The 21505-nt window shown below is 41.0% G+C and overlaps 1 protein-coding gene across 1 annotated transcript in view; it reads right to left on the bottom strand.

The window, feature by feature from the left end:
- Nucleotides 1–375: 375 nt before the first annotated feature.
- The window catches only part of HEATR4 (HEAT repeat containing 4), a 38604-nt gene continuing 17474 nt past the window's right edge, over nucleotides 376–21505 (bottom strand). Inside the window, exons 8-17 of the mRNA XM_075192275.1 lie at nucleotides 19813–19973; nucleotides 17263–17367; nucleotides 14605–14723; nucleotides 11360–11540; nucleotides 9171–9240; nucleotides 8625–8811; nucleotides 4111–4189; nucleotides 3301–3472; nucleotides 1653–1714; nucleotides 376–611 (exon numbers count right to left, since the gene is read on the bottom strand). Coding sequence (XP_075048376.1) covers nucleotides 492–611; nucleotides 1653–1714; nucleotides 3301–3472; nucleotides 4111–4189; nucleotides 8625–8811; nucleotides 9171–9240; nucleotides 11360–11540; nucleotides 14605–14723; nucleotides 17263–17367; nucleotides 19813–19973 — 1256 coding nt within the window. The 3' untranslated portion in view covers nucleotides 376–491. The remainder of the gene's footprint in view (nucleotides 612–1652; nucleotides 1715–3300; nucleotides 3473–4110; nucleotides 4190–8624; nucleotides 8812–9170; nucleotides 9241–11359; nucleotides 11541–14604; nucleotides 14724–17262; nucleotides 17368–19812; nucleotides 19974–21505) is intronic.

Genomic DNA, 21505 nt, shown 5'->3' with positions numbered 1-21505 from the left:
ATATAAATTATTATCTGCAATGGATCAATTAATATGGTAACAAGGATTCTGCTTTGCATAATTTTGTTATCCCTCTGTACAACTCCCGGTCATGTTTTTTGCCCTGGTAGCTGGAGATATCCCCTACAATGTCATACCCCACTCCCAATGATGTAACACACACATGCCTTACCACTAGTCCCCAAGTTATAGTTTTGCAAAAGGAACATCAAGCTTTAATAGGACTGAGAACATCTCTGGCCGATAGATGAATGATCGAGAAGAGAAGTCAAACAATGTAAACTCTACTGAATAGAGTACTATTTAAACAGACTTGATAGCACTATAATAGAAACTGTCAGTTAATATTTACATAAGACAAATACAAAGGGAAAATAAAGTTATAGGGTCAGAGACCCTTTCAAAGTTTTGTTTAATCTTCACCAATCCACTCTCCTATTTTACAGTGCTGAAGGCCCTTTAATGTTGTGGCTTTGTTTCAGAAAGTATTTTCATCTTGGGGTTGATCGGAATATGTTTTGCTGTGCTGTGGTACTGGATGTCTCAGATGTACTCTGTTGTATGTTTACTGCTTGCTGTGACATTGGCCTTGATTCATCATCCACTAGTGCCTAAAAAAAAGAATTTAGAATACTGTGGTCTTACTTAAGCTGTATTCCAGTCCCCTTACACGTTATATTTTTGTGATTTTATAACCTTAAACAGTCATTAATTCATAATCTCCCGCCCCAGGCAACATTGAAACCAAACGGTCTTCAAATAAGGCATGTTGCCTCAAAATTAAGATCTTTAACACCAGTAGACTTGATGCTAGAGGAAAAAAATAACTTCCTTCTATAATAAGGCACTGCCCATGTTTGTATTTCAATGATTGTTGGTCTAATTTTCGCAATAATGGGGGGGGGGATTTAAACAAATCTAAAGTTTAGTAATAAAAAATATAGCCCTTAAACTTGCTTAGACTTTTAACTCAATATTTTTAAAGCGTTAACAAATGTCTGTATGAACTTCATTTCATGTAGAGGTTTGTAAAGACAGGGGTGCATGTAACTGCATGCCTTGCCACCTATCTGCTGGTTATCTACTGGCAAAGCATGCTGAGACTTGTAGTTTCACAACACCTGGAGAGCCGCAGGTTGCCTACCCCTGGTATAAGACTACTATCTCCTGCCATGACAAGAATCTCACATCATTGCTCTGTGCTTTTGGAGAACCCTGCACCTTCCCTCCTTCCCCTACCTGACCGACTAGTCTTCATTCCCCTTCTCATTGCCCCAGTCCCATGCAGCCCTGAGCTCACTATAAACACATGTAGACAGGACACCGCCTCCCACAATATCAGCACGTGCCTCCTGAAGTAATCTGTGCTGCTGTGATCATACTGATCAACTATGATAGATTGTTCTATCCCTACCAACCCGGGGACATAATGAATGAACAGGAAATAAAATAAAGTGCTCTGATCCTATCCAAAAGCTCCGTATAATAAATCATAAAATGTTTTCATAACACCCAGGTGAAAGGAGAGAAGAAAATGCTATATTAATCGGAGAAATCACATTCAGTGTTACTTTTTGTTAAGAGGATAAAGAGCCATCAATGTGTAGTGTAACTGTGTGCGTGTCCATTAACAAAACAGAAACATACTATACCTGCAGTTCAGAATATGTGCTCCTGAACCCTGATCCAGACATTGTTGATGTGCAGCTTTTTCCTATCAATAACAATAATAAAGGACAACTTTAGCCCAAGAGAAAAAACTTTGTCCAATTGCCTAAAATTAAACCTTCCTGGTGCTTCCAAATAAGATTCCTTTCTCAGATGCATATATTTTAGGAGAAGAACCTACAGGTTCCTAGTTATGATCCCTTCACGCTTCTCTTCAGAATAATGTACGCACATCAAGCGTATTTCATAGCATCACATTCTGTTCTGTACAACTAGCAGCACTTTGGATAGGCACATGGTTTTGTAGTCTACATTATATCATCTTATACTCTATACTTTAGAACTGCACAGCATTTTACCCTTGCAGGGAAGTACAGTATTCTGGTAACGTGGAGTGTATGTATGTTCTATATGGATTAGTTGTCTCTATCGCTATTGGCTTCTGAACAGAGAGCACACCGACTGGCTGAAAAGTTAGTTAATGCAATGGGTGGCTCTATAGTGGTAGGAGGTCTGGCTTTTAATTTGACAGATGCCTCTCCAATAAGCAGAAAGTAGGCGTGTACATTGAAGTGCACTGAATAGTCCATCTAGACACACCAATACAAAGCCAAAGTGTCTTCCTGTGTTCTTCATAAAAGTGGTCTAAGGAGATGCAATTAAGTTGCATGATCTCATGATAATTTTAAAGCTACCACCTATTCAAAACATTTCTCTAACTTGATTGCTCCTCTGCTCGGAGCCCTGGGTGCTTTTCTATGCAGCCATCTTTCCCGGCTCTGTAATACAGAGGGAGCAAATCAATTGCGGTTTCCAGTTTAAAAGTGTGATTTTGGCTTCTGCACGGTCCTCCTGTGAGAATAGCGATGGAGCTGCATTAAAAACTGCTGCACTGGGCAGTCCCTGGGGCTCTGGATACAGAGGAGTCAAGTAAAATATAACCAGTAGATGGTAGTGCAGCATTAAAAGAGCACAAATATATTGCATGGATCTACAATAAGAAACTAAGTACTATGATGACAGAACTACAAATATTGATTGTTCTATTCCCAACATAATGGATGATGCATTAAGTTATTCTCATCCTATTCATTTGCTCCTTAAAAATAAATTTAAAAAAAAGCATAAAATGTATCAGTAAAAATTGACATAGTGACACTAATAAACAGCCTATAACATTCTCCAGATAAGTGGTTTTCTGTGTAAATGTGGTTATGAAGTGCGTATTACCAATCCCTGATCTCCATTATCTTTATATTGTTCAATATTTTTTATACTTGTTAAACTAAAATGAGATTATGGTCAGTAAAACTTGTTTGCCAGTAAATGTTCATAAAATCGTTATTAACAGGCATTGGAGAATTCTGCATTCACTTTCCATCCAAGTGTATTATCTGTGTTAGCACCGCAGGCATAAAATAATCACTGGTGTCACTTGTTTTAATATCAGTAGCGTTTGTCCTATGAGGTGGCACCTGTACCCGTATAGCACAACATTTAGAAGAAAACTTATCTGCCAACTAGACTGAAGCTACCAAGTATTAACAAAGATCATTTTATAATATAGGCAACTAAGCTTAGTTTTTAAATTATGCTAGTCAGAAAGTGAAATGGTGTTTATCACCACAATACCTGTGAGCTCCTTGTCAGCTTCATCCCAGATAAATCCAGGTTCTTGGAACTTGTGCCTGCAGCTGGGAGTGTTCTTCAGCCGCCGTTTCATCTCTTTGTGTCCCGATTCCTGAGCCTCATTCAACTTCAAAACTTTGGGAAACAATACTTCCTTCTGGCACAGCTTTGGCATCTGGGAAAAACAGAACAAATGGGGTTCATGATTGTTGAGAGAGACCCTTATCTCTAGATTAATTGTTGCCATACATAGCTGGCAAGTGGGTAATTAAGGATTGTAGTAGGTAGGAATGGGGTTAGTGCACAGAGCTGCCCTATTCAAATCTAGTGTAATGGTCACTCTGTGCATTACAGGGATTGTAACGGCAAAATGTTATTTGTTTAATTGTGCCAAGCACAGGGGGATGATTAGGCTAGACATACATTCATTTTATTCTGTGAAGGCTATGAGCTAACTGGTGGGGTTGTGTTTGTTACCTCTTTTCCTGCTCTCGACCACTTCCGGAGTATCAAAATGCCAACTCACAGAATGTGTTAAATAATATGTCAGTAAACCATATATTTACTATGTTCAGACATATGAATAAATAAAAGTTTTCACATCATTTTCTCTCTCACTTTAATGGCACAGTGGGGTTATTTACTGAAAACTATGCAGTAACACGAAGTAACCAATCAATAGCGCTGCTCTATCTACCATAACCTAAATTAGACAATGAAACTAAATGTTTGGTTGCTATTGGTTACTGCAGTGACACCTGTGCACTGTGTAAGTCAATAACTCATTGTGGACGGAATTTCCTTAACACGTACCTGTTGCTTGATCATTAAGATCATCTCCTGATTACCAGTGTGCTCCATGTTTAAAGCAGTCAACGTTTGTTTCACCACCCTAAATAGATAGAAAACCCTAATTTTGAAAGTGTACCTATTATGCGGTTTTAAATTTAATGGTATAGCCTGAAATAAAAGCCTCATTAAAATATAACATTATTAATACACATAACATTCTTGAGAAAAATCATATATAAAACTGTGCTCCTCCATGCCTGTGTTATAGATAGGGGTGTGCACCGGCCACTTTTGGGGTTTTGGGTTCTGATTTGTTTTGCCAAAACACCCCACGAAAGGTTTTGGTTATGATTTAGGGTTTTGGGTTCTGATTTTTTTTAAAAAAAGCATAAAAAGTGCTAAAATTCATATTTTTGTTTTTTTTCTCACTCCTACACTATTATTAAGCTCAATAACATTCATTTCCACTAATTTCCAGTCTATTCTGAACACCTCACACCTCACAATATTGTTTTTAGTCCAAAAGGTTGCACCGAGGTAGCTGGATGTCTAATTTAAGCGACACAAGTGGGCGGCACAAACACGTGGCCCATCTAGGAGTGGCACTGCAGTGGCAGACAGGATGGCAGTTTGCAAGAGTTTGCTAGAGGTGCAAGATGGAATTGTCCTTGGGCCCTCGCACCCACCCTGATGTTGTTGAAATAGGACATTTGCACTTTAACAAACCAATCAGAAACAGTGAACGTAGTTTAATCTCTGGTACTAATATTTCTGGACTGCAGGAACAGTGAACGTAGTTTAATCTCTGGTACTAATATTTCTGGACTGCAGGAACAGTGAACGTAGTTTAATCTCTGGTACTAATATTTCTGGACTGCAGGAACAGTGAACGTAGTTTAATCTCTGGTACTAATATTTCTGGACTGCAGGACTATCTCTGATCGAGATCGTGGAGGATGTTGCTGGTGTGGATACAACAGGACCAAGGGATTTAGGTGTCCCATCTAGGAGTGGCACTGCAGTGGCAGACAGGATGGCAGTTTGAAAAACTAGGCCCCAAAGAGCACATAATGCCAAAAAAAGAGTTGCAAGATGGAATTGTCCATGGGCCCTCTCACCCACCCTGATGTTGTTGAAATAGGACATGCGCACTTTAACAAACCAATCATTTCAGCGACAGGGCCTACAAAACTGTGGCTGAAATGATTGGTTTGTTTGGACCCCCACAAAACGAGCTGGCAAAGAAAAAAAAGAGGTGCAATATGGAATTGGCCTTGGGCCCTCCCACCCACCCTTATGTTGTTGAAATAGGACATGCACACTTTAACAAACCAATCATTTCAGCGACAGGGCCTACCAAACTACTGTGGCTGAAATGATTGGTTTGTTTGGGCCCCCACACAAAAAAAGCTATTCATCTCTCCCTGTACAAACTAAACTGGCTCTACTGAGGCAAGATGTCATCCTCATCCTCATCCTCTGATTCCTCGCCCCCTTCAGTGTGTACTTCCTCATCCTCACACATTATCAATTCGTCACCGCTGGACTCCACAACCACAGGTCCCTCTGTAGGCTCTGGAGGCCAGTGCTGGTCTTGATTGAAGAATTGATCATTCATTTTTATGAACCTCCTTCGCCGCTCACTGACCAGGTTCCCCGCTGCACTAAAAACTCTTTCGGAGTACACACTGGAGGGGGGACAACTCAGGTAAAATAGAGCCAGTTTGTACAGGGGCTTCCAAACTGCCTTTTTTTCCTGCCAGTACAAGTAAGGACTGTCTGACATGTCTACTTGGATGGTGTCAGCAAAGTAATCCTCCACCATTTTTTCAATAGTGACAGCATCCAATGCAGCGAGAGTAGACATGTCTGCAATGGTTGGCAGGTCCTTCAGTCCGGACCAGATGTTCTCAGCATCCCCGCCAGCGGGTCGTTTAGGAAAACTTAGCTTTTTCCTCGCAGCCACAGGTGTTGAAGAAAATGGAGGAGCTGTTGGCATGTCACGGTCCTCTTCAGAGGACAATCTCCTGACCAGCAGGTCTTTGCACCGCTGTAGACTTGTGTCCGCCGGAAACAGAGACACAACATACGCTTTAAACCGAGGATCCAGCACGGTGGCCAGAATGTATTTCTCTGACTTTAAAAGAGTGACCACCCTCGGATCCTGGCAAAGCTTATGAAGGGCTTCATCCACAAGAGCTACATGCTTGGTGTAATCGCAATGGTTTACCAGCTCCTCCCTCACTTTCTCCAGCTGCTTCTGCAACAGCCTGATCAGGGGAATCACCTGACTCAAGCTGGCAGTGTCGGAACTGACTTCTCGTGTGGAAAGTTCAAACGGCTGGAGAACCTTGCACAACACGGAAATAGGTAAATATTGCAGTACTAATATTTCTGGACTGCAAGAATATATTGCACTAGAATTTTTTTTATACTTTTTAAATAATTTTTTTAAAATTATTTTTGTATAATTTTTTTTACATTTTTTTTTAATTAGTTTTCTATATTTTTTTTTATGATTTTTTTAATAATTTTAAAATAACTATGGACTTAGCAGAACAAAGCACAGGACAAAAGCACCACTGGACTCAGCAGGACAGAGCATTGGCCAAAGCACCACTGGACTCAGCAGGACAGAGCACAGGACAAAAGCACCACTGGACTCAGCAGGACAGAGCACTGGCCAAAGCACCACTGGACTCAGCAGGACAGAGCACAGGACAAAAGCACCACTGGACTCAGCAGGACAGAGCACAGGACAAAAGCACCACTGGACTCAGCAGGACAGAGCACTGGCCAAAGCACCACTGGACTCAGCAGGACAAAAGCACCACTGGACTCAGCAGGACAGAGCACAGGACAAAAGCACCACTGGACTCAGCAGGACAGAGCACTGGCCAAAGCACCACTGGACTCAGCAGGACAAAAGCACCACTGGACTCAGCAGGACAGAGCACAGGACAAAAGCACCACTGGACTCAGCAGGACAGAGCACTGGCCAAAGCACCAATGGACTCAGCAGCACAGAGCACAGGACAAAAGCACCACTGGACTGATCAACAGAACAGAGCACAGGAGAAACTAACTAACCACTGGATTAAGCAGGACACAGGACACAGGAGCACCACTACACTACAACCTCCCTCTTCCCTGATCTCAGCCAGAAAGAAGATGGCGGCCGCAAGCGGGGAATTTATGACATCCGAGTCTCGCGAGATCCGACGCGAGACTTGGATGTCATAGCCTCGTTTTGGACTAATTTCGCCGCCGGAAATACCCGAACAGTGCTCGGATCCCGTCGGATCTGCACTGTTTAGGTGGGCTCGGATTAGCGAAATCCGAGCCCGCTCATCCCTGGTTTTAGATGCTTTAGGCATAGAAATTAGCTGTCTGTGAGGGCAGACGTTCCTGTCACACTTATTTCATGTGATCATTGAGAGCCAATGTTCTGAAAGCTGGCAGCTTGATGATGTCACGGGTGTTTCTTGAGCACAGTGAGCATGCTCCTGGCAGTACATGGGTTGTTCACTCCCTCATTATTACTCGTGCACACTCATAGTTGCCCATAAGATTGTTAACTTCATGCCGACACTAAAAAAGAAACTATAAAGCTGAAACACACATTATATGTAAACATATGTATAGTTATGTGTTGTCTGTTAATGTGCATTTGTGTGTAGGTAACAGTTTCACTTTAAAACAAGCCCAGGTCAGGCCTTAGTATATGGTTCGAATGGTAAATGCTTGTACCCAGCAGCCTAGGAGCCGCTGTGTGGGTGCATACGCACCCCAAGGATTTGCGCTGCTGTCGCACTGAACATGTCTGTGCATGGAATTTTTCAGTCATGTGGGAGAAGTAATGTGAGTAACCTCAATCATTTTATAAAGTTGCCTCCTATGCCCAGCAGTATATGTATTCCTATTTCTCTCAGTTGTAATCCCTTTCAGACTTGTATTAAGACTTTGTATTGCATGTCTGGAGTAGAGGAAGGAACTCCCTCCCATATCTCCCAACATTCATCAGTGCAAAATCAGAACAAAATAAGTCCCACCCTAATCTGTCCAAACACTGACCCTGATTTACCAAGCACTCCCACTTTCTGAGAGCTCCATCCAATTCTGTGTAAGTGCCAACCAATCTGAGGTCTGCAAATCGGGACTGGCCCACCAAAATAGAGACATTAGGGAGGTATGTTTTCCTCACGGCACAAACTCCAAGGAACATATCACAACCATCCTCCCATTCAACTCAGTAATCCAGCACCCTTGTTAGTGACCAGTTGTACTTATACCCTATAGAACCTTGGCGAAGGCTTATGTTGCCTTGCAGGTAATCCAACACCGCTCCCATTCAACACTTCTAAACTTACTCTGAGACATTTTGTGGGCTGAACACATTTTTATGAGACTGTAACCTATGTCCTCCTCACTGAGGGTTAAGGCATCTCAACGTTAAATGGTAAACACTTATCAGTAGTACTGAAGAGTGCAGCGTATAGACAGTAACTGAGAAAGTGGTTCTGTAATAAACTCACCTACTGGCGAGCTCATGGGACTCCAGTATCAGCCTGTCCTGTAGAACGTGTTGAACTTCAGAGTCACACAAGTGCAGTAGAACGACGCAGCGATAGGCCTCTATTCGTACTCCTGGATGCTCAGCCCTCATAGCCCACAACAGAAGCTCTCTCACACGAGGTGTAATATGCCCTATTTTACCTAAAGCTAGGGTTAAAAAAACAATCAGGGTTCACTACTGGGTACCAATGTTTATATACTATTGTAATATATAACATTTTGTAATAATATTGTAGTCCTGAAACAAATATGAGATACTTGGCTAGTATTCAGCAATATATTTGTTTTATAGCCAATCAAAAGACAAGCTTAGGATTTGCAGCCTATCCACTTGTGACATCAGTGAGGCATGTCACTATTTCCTAGTGAATGGATTGGTAGAAAAAATATGTGCATCCACTGTGTCGACGTGTACACTTTAATGTGACATAGAATAAATAAATTCCCAGTTTAGCTAGAACATCCACATACAAATCAGAAATATAATGACTGGGTCAGCTACTAACCTTTGATTGCATGTGCTTGGATTTTCCACACTGGATCATTCTGAATTAGCTGGTAGAGGCAGTTCATGACCTAGATGAAGAATACCATAAGTCTGATGAAATAACACCATGTCGAAGTCAAATAATTGGATGAAGTTGTTCTAAATTAATAAATTCCGATTGTAATGTTTTCCTATGCAATTGCTATTCGTACGGGACGACGTACTGTAGCTAATTATGCAATCACATAGGAAAACAAAGTAAATACACTTACATTCACACCTACATTTGTAAATAGGTCACTTATAATAAAGTTTCAACTCACATTCTTTTATTATTAATATAAAAGATTTAGGGCTAGATTTACTAAGCTGCGGATTTGAAAAAGTGGGGATGTTGCCTATAGCATCCAATCAGATTCTAGCTGTCATTTTGTAGAAAGTGCTAAATAAATGAAAGGTAGAATCTGATTGGTTGCTATAGGCAACATCCCCACTTTTTCAAACCCGCAGCTTAGTAAATCTAGCCCTTAGAGATTTTACTACACAAAGGTAAACTACATTAAAGATATTTAAGGTTCAGGTCATAAGAAATCTATTGTGTTTGGTCACCAGCAGAAATCCGGTATCATCGGATAAGCGACTGCACATTACGATCGCTAGTTATGATTAGTATAAGATTAATACTCTGTTAATGGGTTAGTTTAAACCAGATTTTCGTTGGTTCCCTGAGGCAAGACACACACAGCTGTTGGAGTAAGTTGCCCCCACCTTTGGAGAAGCATCGTCTGAACTGACCTATGACCTGCATTGTACTGAACTATCTTGAACCCTGAACCAATGAAGAACTCTCTTAGTGTAATCTTTGTGTACATTATCACTGTTTTCTTCAAACCAAACTGTATATAAACAGGCTACTGATACAGTAACACTCTTTGACAACACAGACTTAAGGATTGTTGAGCTGGATCCAGTGCGCAAGCATATGTATCGGTTATACTTTGTTATATTTTTTATATATTAAATCTCTTTGTGCGTTGGAACCACATTGATCGCACTGGACAATCTTTATTGGTAACGATAGTTACAGACATAACAACCACAGGGCTGTTTTCCCTATAAACCAAGACTAGGCAACCCAGTGATTTACAACAGCTGGTAAACTACAACTACAACTCCTAGCTACAACAACACAGGATAGTCAAAGCTTGCCTACTTAATACTGTATGTTTTCGCAGAGTAAATGTACATTAAGTAAGCTCTTTAGATTGTAAGTTCTGGGGCTTTTTTGCATCTCCTTATTATCATAAGATATAGATCTGCAGAGTATGATGTTGGCACATTATAAATAAAGATACCAATGATAATAATTTTCTGTTTTAATTTTGCCATAATATATTGTCCCTCATATTAGGCATTATTTCTCTGCATTTGTGCCTTTATTAATAGGAATGGGGCTGCTTTGTTGATTGTTCTGCAGGAATGCCATTAAATATATTTCATAGAGGCCAATGCAACACTGCCTTTGAGTGGATAAAATGTCAGGGGGGATTGTCACATGTTTCCTTGTTAACGTCAAGCAGTATCCTTCATGTATTGGACACATCAAGTTTGAATATGAAACATCGCGTTTCTTAAAGTATAATATTCTTTTCCTATGAAATTAATTGATTTCCACAGTGCATGGCTCACCACAGAGGCATCGGACAGCAGTTTTTGTTCTTAGATACAACTGAGAGAAATAATATGTATAGATGACAGGGCTGTTACCACATCAATCAGTAGATCATTACTCTTTAGGTAGCACATGGGTGTATTATAAGGAATAACATATCCCCATCTGTAGATTATAAGGATATTAGAAGTCATCTCAGAGATCCATGTCCTGTATAAAAAAAACCTCACTCAGCCTATGTCCACTTTATATGGTCACAAAAGACATCTGTGACTTGTAATATCCTATCATGTACACTAGTAGTTATACTGTATTATACACTAAACTAAGCATGGAAGGAAAGATTCCATGAGCTTTACCTTACCAAATGTTCATGGGTTACTCTGGACACAAATGTTACATGTTTGCCCTCCATAAGAGGCTGAGCCCATACACACATGGATGGTTTAAAGTCTGCCCCCCCATTTTCAGATTATTATTCCTGCTTTATGTGATTCCCTGGGAAAATTGTGTCACTATGTCCTCTGTACACTCACCATCTCATCTTTAGTCTGAAGTACACCAGCAGTCTGACAGGCCTGCCTGCGGACAGCTACAACGTCATTAGTAAAGCACTGCAAGAATCCTGGGAACAGCTGAGCTGTCATAATCCGGACCCGTCCAATGAGAGACAAGGCTTCCACTTTTGATTTCCAACTATCACACTCCAAGTGCTTCCTGGAAGTGATAATAATATAATAATAATAATAATAATAATAATAATAATAATAATAATAATACCCTGTTTCAACTGCAAGAAACATTAGGTGCAATGCAGCAACCATAGGTACATTATGCTAATTATATGCGGACAGCCTGAGATTTGCTCACACATATTGAACTGCAAAGTACAAACCATGTACCTCCCACAGTGCTCATGTAATTTCTGCCTATATTTTCCCTAATGTAGCCGGTATACAGGGAAGCACATGATAGTCCTAGATGGCATCACCTTTAGTGTTTCAAAATTTAGCTTGATAGGCGGATCTGGTCAGGCCGGGGTGTTTCTGCTGAGTATGGTTCTAGGCATACAAGATTTTTACAGAGGAAGAATATTTAAATGAGATTCTTACAGGGTGGAGATTGGTGCATTTTAAAGGCCATTCCTTCTTTAATGGAGGGCTGAAAGGTATTTTTCTTCTCCAAAGATAAAGCTGTGAATTTTACAGGTGTTCAAGAGGAACCAAGAGCACTTTATACAAAATTGAGAATTGGCAAAATCACTGAAATCCCTTATTTATCTGCGATAAGTACAGGTAAATTTAGGAAAGATTGATTTTTTGCATCGATCTTGAAAATCACCCCCCAAAAATTCACTGGTTTCAAACACTTGAAATTAGTTTAAAACCACTGAGATTAAAAAAGTATACAAAATGCAAAAAAATAATGTGCTCATTCATTTCAATGGTGTTTCCAACGGTGCACTAATAACCCACTGAAATGAATGGGCACACTGAAATTAAAGTGAAAAGCTCTGTGCAAGGAGTGTTCCATTACTAGCCAAGTGATCCTGCATTTCTTTATGTGCTTACATGTCCCATTTGTTAACATTTTGATTATGTTTAATTTACTGCTTGTTAAGATCTGCTTTACAGCATCTCCCTATAGGATGCTGCTTGCCTTCTGCAGCTCCTGTTTAGAACTGTGTTAAGCTGAGTACACACTACACAGTTTTCATCCAATAATCGGCTAAATCAGCCGACATACGACCGCTCGTTCAAAAGTCGGGTCAGTGTGTGCAGTGACACGATGGTCGAAAGTCTGCCCAAATGGACGATTGTTGCCTCATTTGGCTGGCCGTACCGTTTAATATTTTTCGTTCCAATCTCGTTTCCGCTGTTTAGTGTGTATAAACTTCCGACCGATCCACAACAGTGAGTATGATATTACAGTCATTGCTCACGACAACATGGCTGTAAAAAGTCTCTAAAGGGACGTCCGCTCTTCCCTTTATCGTCCAAAACAAGGCTAGTGTGTATGCAGTCCATGGACCGAGCGATCGGACCATCGGTCGCATGTAAAATCGCCTCGGCATAAAAAGTTGGTTGAAATTTCTGTAGTGTGTACCCAGGGCCGGATTAACCCGAGGTCTAACTGGGCTACAGCCCAGGGGCCTCGGGCATCCAGGGGGCCCTTGACAGAGCTCAGCAGAATTACTGATCGGGATGGGGCGGGGGCGCCCCCGGCCCGATCAATGCTGAGCTCTGTCACTGCATTCCTCCTTCTCCGGCGCTCAGTAATCTCCTTCCTGAGGAAATCTTGCGAGAGTGTCACGGGATCTCCTCAGTAAGCAGCTTACAGCGTGCCGGAGAAGGAGGAATGCAGTGACAGGAGAAGGTAAGCGCTTGGGGGGGGGGGGCGGTCAGCTAACGGGGGGGCGGTCAGCTAACAGGGGGGCCAGTCTGCTAATGGGGGGGGCCTCACGGGGGAATGGGGGCCCCCTTAGCCCAGGGGCCTCCATTCCGTTAATCCGGCCCTGTGTGTACCCAGCTTTAGTCTTGCCATGGTTGTGTCCCTGGATGCAGTACCTCCATCACGCCAGAGGTGCTGCTCTTCCACTATGGACATTTTCACTCACTAGTGGGAGCTAATCTCTGCTCCTTGTTAATGGTACACCTGTGTCTCATTATTTATGTCTGTTCCTTCCCATGTACCATGCTGGTCATTGTTGTTGCTGTGCTGTTCCTTGTTATGCTCCTGATGCATCTGTTCTCAGGGATTTTTACAAACTACATGTTCACTTGCATGAGCCGTGTTCCTGTTATCTGCCTTCTGCATCTTCATGCAAGCCCTGTGCTATATCTATACCATCCGGTTTGTACCTTACTGCATTTTATGGAAACATATCTGTAATAAATATTGTGCATTTAATTTCTGGGGCCTTAGTCTAATCTAAACTGTGGGTTTGAAAAAGTGCAGATGTTGCCTATAGCAACCAATCATTTCTAGATATCTTATTTAGTACATTCTACAAAATGACAGCTAGAATCTGATTGGTTGCTATAGACAACATCTCCACTTTTTCAAACCCACAGTTTAGTAAATATACCCCTAAATCTCTATTCATGTTCTAAAAAAAACAATAGCGCTGATGGGGAGCCGTGACATGGCAACTCCAGAAGGGTGCTAAGAAGTCAGACTATTCTATGACTAGACCATTTGGCTAGTAATTTAACACTTCATGGACATAGGTTTTCCCATTTATTTCAGTGCACCCATTAGTTTCCTAAATGCTGGCATGGTTATGCTCTGGCAGGTCATCTGTATACACTTAGAGAGAGGCCGCCTCAGTCTTAACTGGGCTCTAGTCTCTAGTATACAGTGTTCTATTAAATAAAGTTATATGTTTGTAGAAAATTCTAGGCAAAAAACAATTAAATAAAAGCAAACTACACTGAACCTGTTCTATTAGAGGATATTTTTCACAAAATGCAGAATTGGCCAAACTGAACACTACTGCAAATTTCTACACAAGCATTACTTTACATACTAGAAGGCTGGATGCTAGAGACCAGAGTGAAACTGAGCCTGCCCCTATCCAAGTATATACAGCTGACTTAGTGTCAGTCTCATCATTTACAAGAGCTTTCTCTGCATTACTAGTAGTAGCCTTTGTACCCTAACAGATAACAAAGCTTCCTCCTGAATTAGAATTAGATCTATACAAAGCTTTTAAATGATATCCGAGGACTGGGAGTAATTTTCGTTGCGATTCCCTAAGATGGAACAGTGGTGTCCATACCTTATCTGGTCATGTACCTCCTTCCCCAGACCCAATTTGCCCAGTGCTTTTGCAGCTTCCCAACGAACAGTAAGGTTCCAATCATTCCACATGAGATGATTTAATTTGTTCTTTACGTCCTGAAAGGAGAAAAAAACATCACTAGAGGACCACAACATTTATTTAATACAGGTCACTGGGACTTTCAGTTCTAGAGGTGAATTCCTAACCCTAGATTACATGCAGGTTATGATACAAAAATAAAGGGGTATGTTTAAATAGGATAGAGCAATAGAGAGTCCAGTTGTAAAAACACACAGCCTTCAGAACTGAGACACCCATATAATTGGGGTCATGAAGCATGTTTTCAGTGTGTACAGTGTTCAGGTTAATGAATTGGATACTATGTATGTTGAGATGAAAGCACCACTGCATGTCTGTAATTCCTTGAGTAAGTTGTAAAGGAATAACAATTATACAGGTAAGGTGGATGATTGTCAATAGCAGAAATCTATTAAAATCTTAAGCCAAATTTGAAGAAATAATAAAAGCACCTATACAGGCAGATGTAGATTTCAGGATAGGCAGTTTGTGGATCAGGCAGGGGTCAAGAGCCAGAAGAGTAGTCGGACAATGCCAGGGGTTGAGAGCCAGAAGCTGTCTTCCATTCCCCACCCAGACCAGGTTATAGGTTCCCCTAAGGCCTAGCCTGGTAAGTACTTTGCCAAATCTTAAACATTCTAATACATCAGAAAATTGGTATGAGCGAGTAATATTAGGCACAGTAATTGATGCACTGATGTAAAGACTTGTTCATTTTCCCAACGAAGAAGATGGGAGCACCTCCAACGGATGTGGAGTGTTGTATAAAACCTTGTTCGAGTTTATCATCCACATATTCCCTCATGATATTAATTTGGACTTGATTTTAGTTGCCAAGTAGAAGTTGAATGGGACAATCATATGGCCAGGGAGGGTGGTAACTGCTGTACCTGAATGTATCACCTACCATGCTTTAAACTACCCACTCCCCCTAATTCCTGACTTACTAGAACTTCTGCTAGGTGGAGCAGAGGTGATAGCAGTAGATACAGAGGCACACAAGGTCTTCAGGACAAGACAAGACCTCATGCAGGGCTGTGAGCAAAAAGTTATTTTTTATTTTTTCAAAGTTATTCTGGAGTTGTGAAGAGACTGCTGTGGTTTGCCGGGAACTACAGGACAATGTGGAGACAGAACCAAACTGAACACAAGTTGCTGCAGGCGGTTAGGAGCAGGGTTAGCTTGTACTGGCCAGGTCTCAGTGGTGATTGGTCTGGAAGAGAAGGGGGACCCATCAATGGTCTGTAGGGGAACTGGAATGATGTTTGGTAAAGTACTATAGACCATGAATCAATGACAGCTAAAATTGTTACTGTGATGCTCTGGACATTGATTTGGAAAGATAAGGAGAAATAGCATCTTGGAATGGTAGTTGGAGATTGTAAACTGAAGGGAAAGACTTGGAAGGACCCATGGATCACACCTTTATGGTTATGGTGCCTGATCAAGAGTGGGGGACCTAGAAATTTATAGCTGCATCGCCGGGCCCCTACCCAAACTCTGCTATGGGTCCCTACAATCAATAATTCTATCCCTGGTAATGATCCAGAGGATTCACTAGCCATGGATTGTGAAAGCAAGGATCCTGACAATGCCTCTATGTAGGAACACGGGAGATAGGTCAAATAGGTACAATAGGGCTAGTGGAAGCCCATTGCTTTCAGATGCAACTGTGCCTACTTTCCACAACAACACATAAAAATACAGCATGTCCATATTCTGCATTTTCCCAGTCTGTTTTAACATATGCTTTGCATGACATTTTCATAAGAGGAATGCGTATGTCTGCAAATGTAAAAACGTCACCTTAAAGTGCAGCCTATTGTCATATTTGGAGCACCCCCTTCAGTATATAGAACTTTACCTTTTATCTCATAAAATACTGCTCATGTGACCATCATTTATGGTGTAGATGATTCCAGACAGTAAGGAGTGATTGTCACTGCCTTTATTTCAGTGAATGTAGAGGCTGCATTCTCATCAAAATTAGCGTAGCCTAGAAAGTGCATCTTACAGGTTTGGGCCCAGAAAGAGCCACCCGTATTTGCACTTTTCCGTCAAAAACTCTACCACATTTTTCGTATGGATTGGATTGAAAACTCATTACAGAAAGAAAGTAGAGTTGAATACTTCTTTAACACATGGGAAAGCTTAATAGATTTATTACCGCAAGACATACGAACACAAGTGTGGAGAAGCTTCCATAATACAGAGTGGTATGAGCTACGAATGTGTGCTGGTGACCCACCGATAGTACAAAAATCTTAGTTGATCAGTTTGATAGCGATGGGGGGTGCTAGCCTGTGTCCCTAAATTTATGCATGTACTGAATTGTTCCTCAAAGGCTAAACATTCAGGATGCCTTGTTATACATGCTGTTGGGAATTATAACATGTCTGTAGCATTTCATTAGGTGTCTTGTTGATTGTAAACATGTTTTGTGACACTTTTTTTCATTGTAAACAATGTGCCTTCTGTTGAAGTCTAACTCAAAATAAAAGATAAAAAAAAATTAGCGTAGCCTACATAACGACCACCATCATTGTGTGTAACTGATGGGTACACATTTATACATACCCGGCTGATGTCTCCATGGAGGTGAGAGAGGGCTCTGCAGGCCATAGTCCTATCTCTCCAGTTACCACTGTTTAGTGCTTCCCCCAGCATGGCGAGAATCAGATTCTATAAAAAGAGAGCACAGTCTCAAATACTAATATATGGATATGGCCTAATATTCCAATCAATGGCAGACTTACATGTCCATACACTTAATGTACTAATAAACACGGTAAATATAAATCAACAAAAACTGGTATCAGAGATCAACTAGAAGCAAATGTTTATATTCGAAAAAACTGAGCGGTCACATATAGATTTGATAATATTGGAAATAGAAAGACATGGGAAACGAAAGAGGATGGCGTTGGTTTGGCTAATACGAAGGCCTAATAAGCCACAATACTACTACAGCCATAACACTACCCAACTCCTAATCCTTCATTGTCCAAAGATATCTTCATGATTAGACCAATGTTCATATGTTTGTGATGTGTCGGTTTAACCAGGAATAATCTTCTTATGACTTAGTCTATCTCAGTGAAGTATACATGTGTTTTGAAGACTATAAGATACACATGTGTACTTTACACAAGGTTTGCACAATTATAACTCCAAGGAACAAGATTTTTCACAGTTTTTTCTACTTATTTATTTTACTTTGAGTAAGAAGACATTCTGACCAGTTCCAACTCTTGCAGTACTAAACTGGACCTTAAAGTAGCTGAGATTAACAAATTATATCTGGACGTATTGGTGCTGGAGAAGGTTACGAGCAGCATGGCATTGCACAAAACGTTCTATTCTGCGCTATATAAATCTGCTGCCCATTAGGACTGTATAATATGCTGGTCATTAAGATCACATAATATGCTGCCTTATGTGCTCGTCCCCTCTCCATTATGCCCCCTTTAATGCTGGACAGACATGGGAAATCACTTCACTTGGCCTGAGCGATAGAAATAGTTGCTAACCAGGCCATACATTTAGTCCAGCAAGAAATCTCACTTGGAATGCCATGGTGGTGCTGAAGGGGTGCTGAGTTTGGAACTGAATAGTCATACTGGTGCAACCTGGCTGATATACAGTCCTGCTGCGTCTAAGCACACATTCATGTGTATACATTGGGATTTACAATCCCCACAAGGCATGATATAATGCAATCATAAGAAGTATTAAAATATACAATGCACAGAATACATAATAACAATAGATGGTTAAAGCAGGCAGCTGCTTGAAGTTATGTATATAGCTTATAGGGGACAGCAATACTTTGTAGCTCAACAACCTGGTTGCTAGGCAACAAGTCCAACTACTATTTCTGACTGCACCTGAAATGAATGAAGCCAAGACAATAATGAGAACTGTAAAGGGACAGTGACCTTAACATTGTTACTGGCTTAATTGTTTCTACCATAAGGCAATATATATACAAGACATATTTAGGTTATGAACAAACTCAGGGGGCTAGATTTACTATGCTGCAGGTTTGAAAAAGTGGGGATGTTGCCTATAGCAACCAATCAGATTCTAGCTTTCATTTATTTAGTACCTTCTACAAAATGACAGCTAGAATCTGATTGGTTGCCATAGGCAACATCCCCACTTTTTCAAACCCGCAGCTTAGTAAATCTAGCCCAGGGAGTGTATTTGCTATCCCTTGCTTGACCTATGTTATACACTGTCCATAGCAATGTCACACATATACCCATTGTTAGTAGGGGATCCCTATTAGCAGATTAAGGCATTATGAGAAATTGAAGAGAAACAAATGGTATCTTGTAAATGATGACATCAGCAAGCAGACATACTAGCACCATCATAGAAACTAGATGGTGTCTCAGTTTACATTACACAAATATAAAGATAAAAGAAACAAAATATATCAAAGACTCTTTTTAGAATTTTGATATTATAACAGAAAACAATAAACAAATATGTATTGCATGTTACCTAGACCCCAAAACAAAATATTTTGATATGCTTCAGAAAAGAGTGAAATAAAGCCAGTATTTGATATTAATATACAGTATATCAGAGTGTTTACCAAGTTGAATAATATAAATTAAATAACTGTGTTTATAGTTATCTAAATATGTCCACCATTATCTTATTCACTCCTTTGCAACACGTTGCCATGTCAGGAGGGCGCAGTCATAGAGTGACTAATAGGTTGACAGACTTGCTTAACAGAAAAACGCTTTGGGGATAGGTGGATTCATACAGTGGTGCAGGGCCAGCAATGTTACAGCGACTGAAATAATTGCAGTCTCAGCTTTCTAGCCTGTATCAGATCCCATGAAAAGCCCTCAGCTGTGTGTAATGTAGTGGGGAGGTAATACTTTAATTACTTTTAACAGGGCTGCAGTGTGTTGTCAGGTTAGCACTGCACAATGTACAGTATTTTATCTTCATATCATAACATTTCAATTTATGGGGTTTAGTGGTCCTTAAATTATATTATTTCACATTTTCCCTGGACGTCCAGTAACCTCCTTGAATCAAATGTTTTTGCCTTCTCCTAGCCCCAGCACTGACTGTAGCTACACACAAGCAGTAGTTGTTACCTACTGTGTGCTCACTAAGTTCATGCAACAAATAGCAGCAGAGTTCTTCGGTTTCTTTGTTCACCACCTCAAACAGCTGGGCGAGAATCCTCTTTATTACACTGTAGCTGTGATTGCCTTCCAGAGCCAGACACTGAGCAGCGGCCCAGCTGTCTGCGTCCGTACCTAGAAAAACAAAACATCCAACCTGTTTGTATCTCTATTTGGGCCAGTGTACACAGGTGGTTTTAATTCACCCATGCTGCGTTCTGTTTATTGTTGTTAAAAGAGACCAAGGGGTAAATGTATGAACGTGCGGGTTCTTCAACACCCCGCGTGTTCAGCGTGTTCGGCGATTAAATTTCAAGCGGCGCTGCATTGTAAAGGGAAACTTCCCTTTACAATGCAGCGCTGAACACGAATTTAATCGCCGAACACGCTGAACACGCGGGTGTTGAAGAACCCGCACGTTCATACATTTACCCCCAAGCATGTGGCTCTAGCGCACTAGGGATCATTAATCCCAATAAAAATGAAATACCAATAAGCATGTGTCCTGTGTGCTGACATCTGTTTTCCATCTACTGGAATAAAATGAGATGCAGCATTAGCGGATTTTATTCTGACTGTAACCTTAGGCTTTGAGGACACAGACCCTATCTCACTGGGTTCTAGGGGCTGGCTGGCAAATTTTAGTCCAGGGGGAACAGACTCGGCTCAACAGCCTATTAGGAACCATTTAAAGGAAAAAAATGCAGATAGCCCAGTGACCCAGCCCAAAGGAGCCCACTATGGGACCGGCATAGGGGGCAGATGCACCCTGTCCCCCAGCCCAGCCTGCCCCTGCTGGGTTCAGAATAAATGTAGAGCCAATGATGGAAGGTGGCTGGTCCCGAAAGAGGGGCTAGTCACTAAATACTAGAGACTCGGGCCGCTCCCTGCACTGATAGGGAGCAGGTAAATGTAAATATTTATATGATGAATAAGGTTAACATATAATTTGGTGACAAGATTACATCACTTGCAATATTATTAACAACAAGAACATTCACTTCCCTCAAGATACAAATCTGTACAAATATTTATTTATAATTGAGATCAGCTTTTAGGTCCTGCTTATGTGTTTCCGATCACCTGCACACAATAGAGGCTGTCATTTTTTAGTCTGGATCAATTCGGTGGTAATCGTTTTTACGATTAACACCATTCCGACACCTGTCATGCCTCCCAAAAAAACCCGAAAGAATAGAAAATCATCTAATTATTTTCAAGTCCATTTTATATTCTTTCGGGGTTTTTTTGGAGACATGACAGGTGTCGGAATTACCAGCATAGTTTTATCGTACCCCACCCGATCAATTGACCAGAAACCTGTGACATCACTGAAGCACCTCCACTGCACAAGTAATGTCACTAGTTACTACAGCCTATAGCAGGCTTGGCTAACCTGTGGCACTCTAGGTGTTGTGAAACTACAAATCCCAGCATACCCTTCCAGCAATAAGCTGCTATATATTGGCAAAGCATGCTGGGGCTTGTAGTTTCATAACACCTGGGGGTAAATGTATTATGCTCCGTTTTTTTCATCTCGCGGGAGATCGGCAACTTTGCATGTAAAATTTAAAGTGGTGCTGGCTTGTTAAGGCACGTTTGCCTTTACAAGGCAGCGCCGCTTTAAATTTTGAATTTTTTTACAGTGTCTAAGAGACTTTTCACTC

This window comes from Mixophyes fleayi, chromosome 12, assembly GCF_038048845.1.
Source record: "Mixophyes fleayi isolate aMixFle1 chromosome 12, aMixFle1.hap1, whole genome shotgun sequence".
Taxonomy (NCBI): domain Eukaryota; kingdom Metazoa; phylum Chordata; class Amphibia; order Anura; family Limnodynastidae; genus Mixophyes; species Mixophyes fleayi.
The sequence above is the reverse complement of the archived record's forward strand: the minus strand, read 5'-3'. Positions and strand labels throughout refer to the sequence as shown.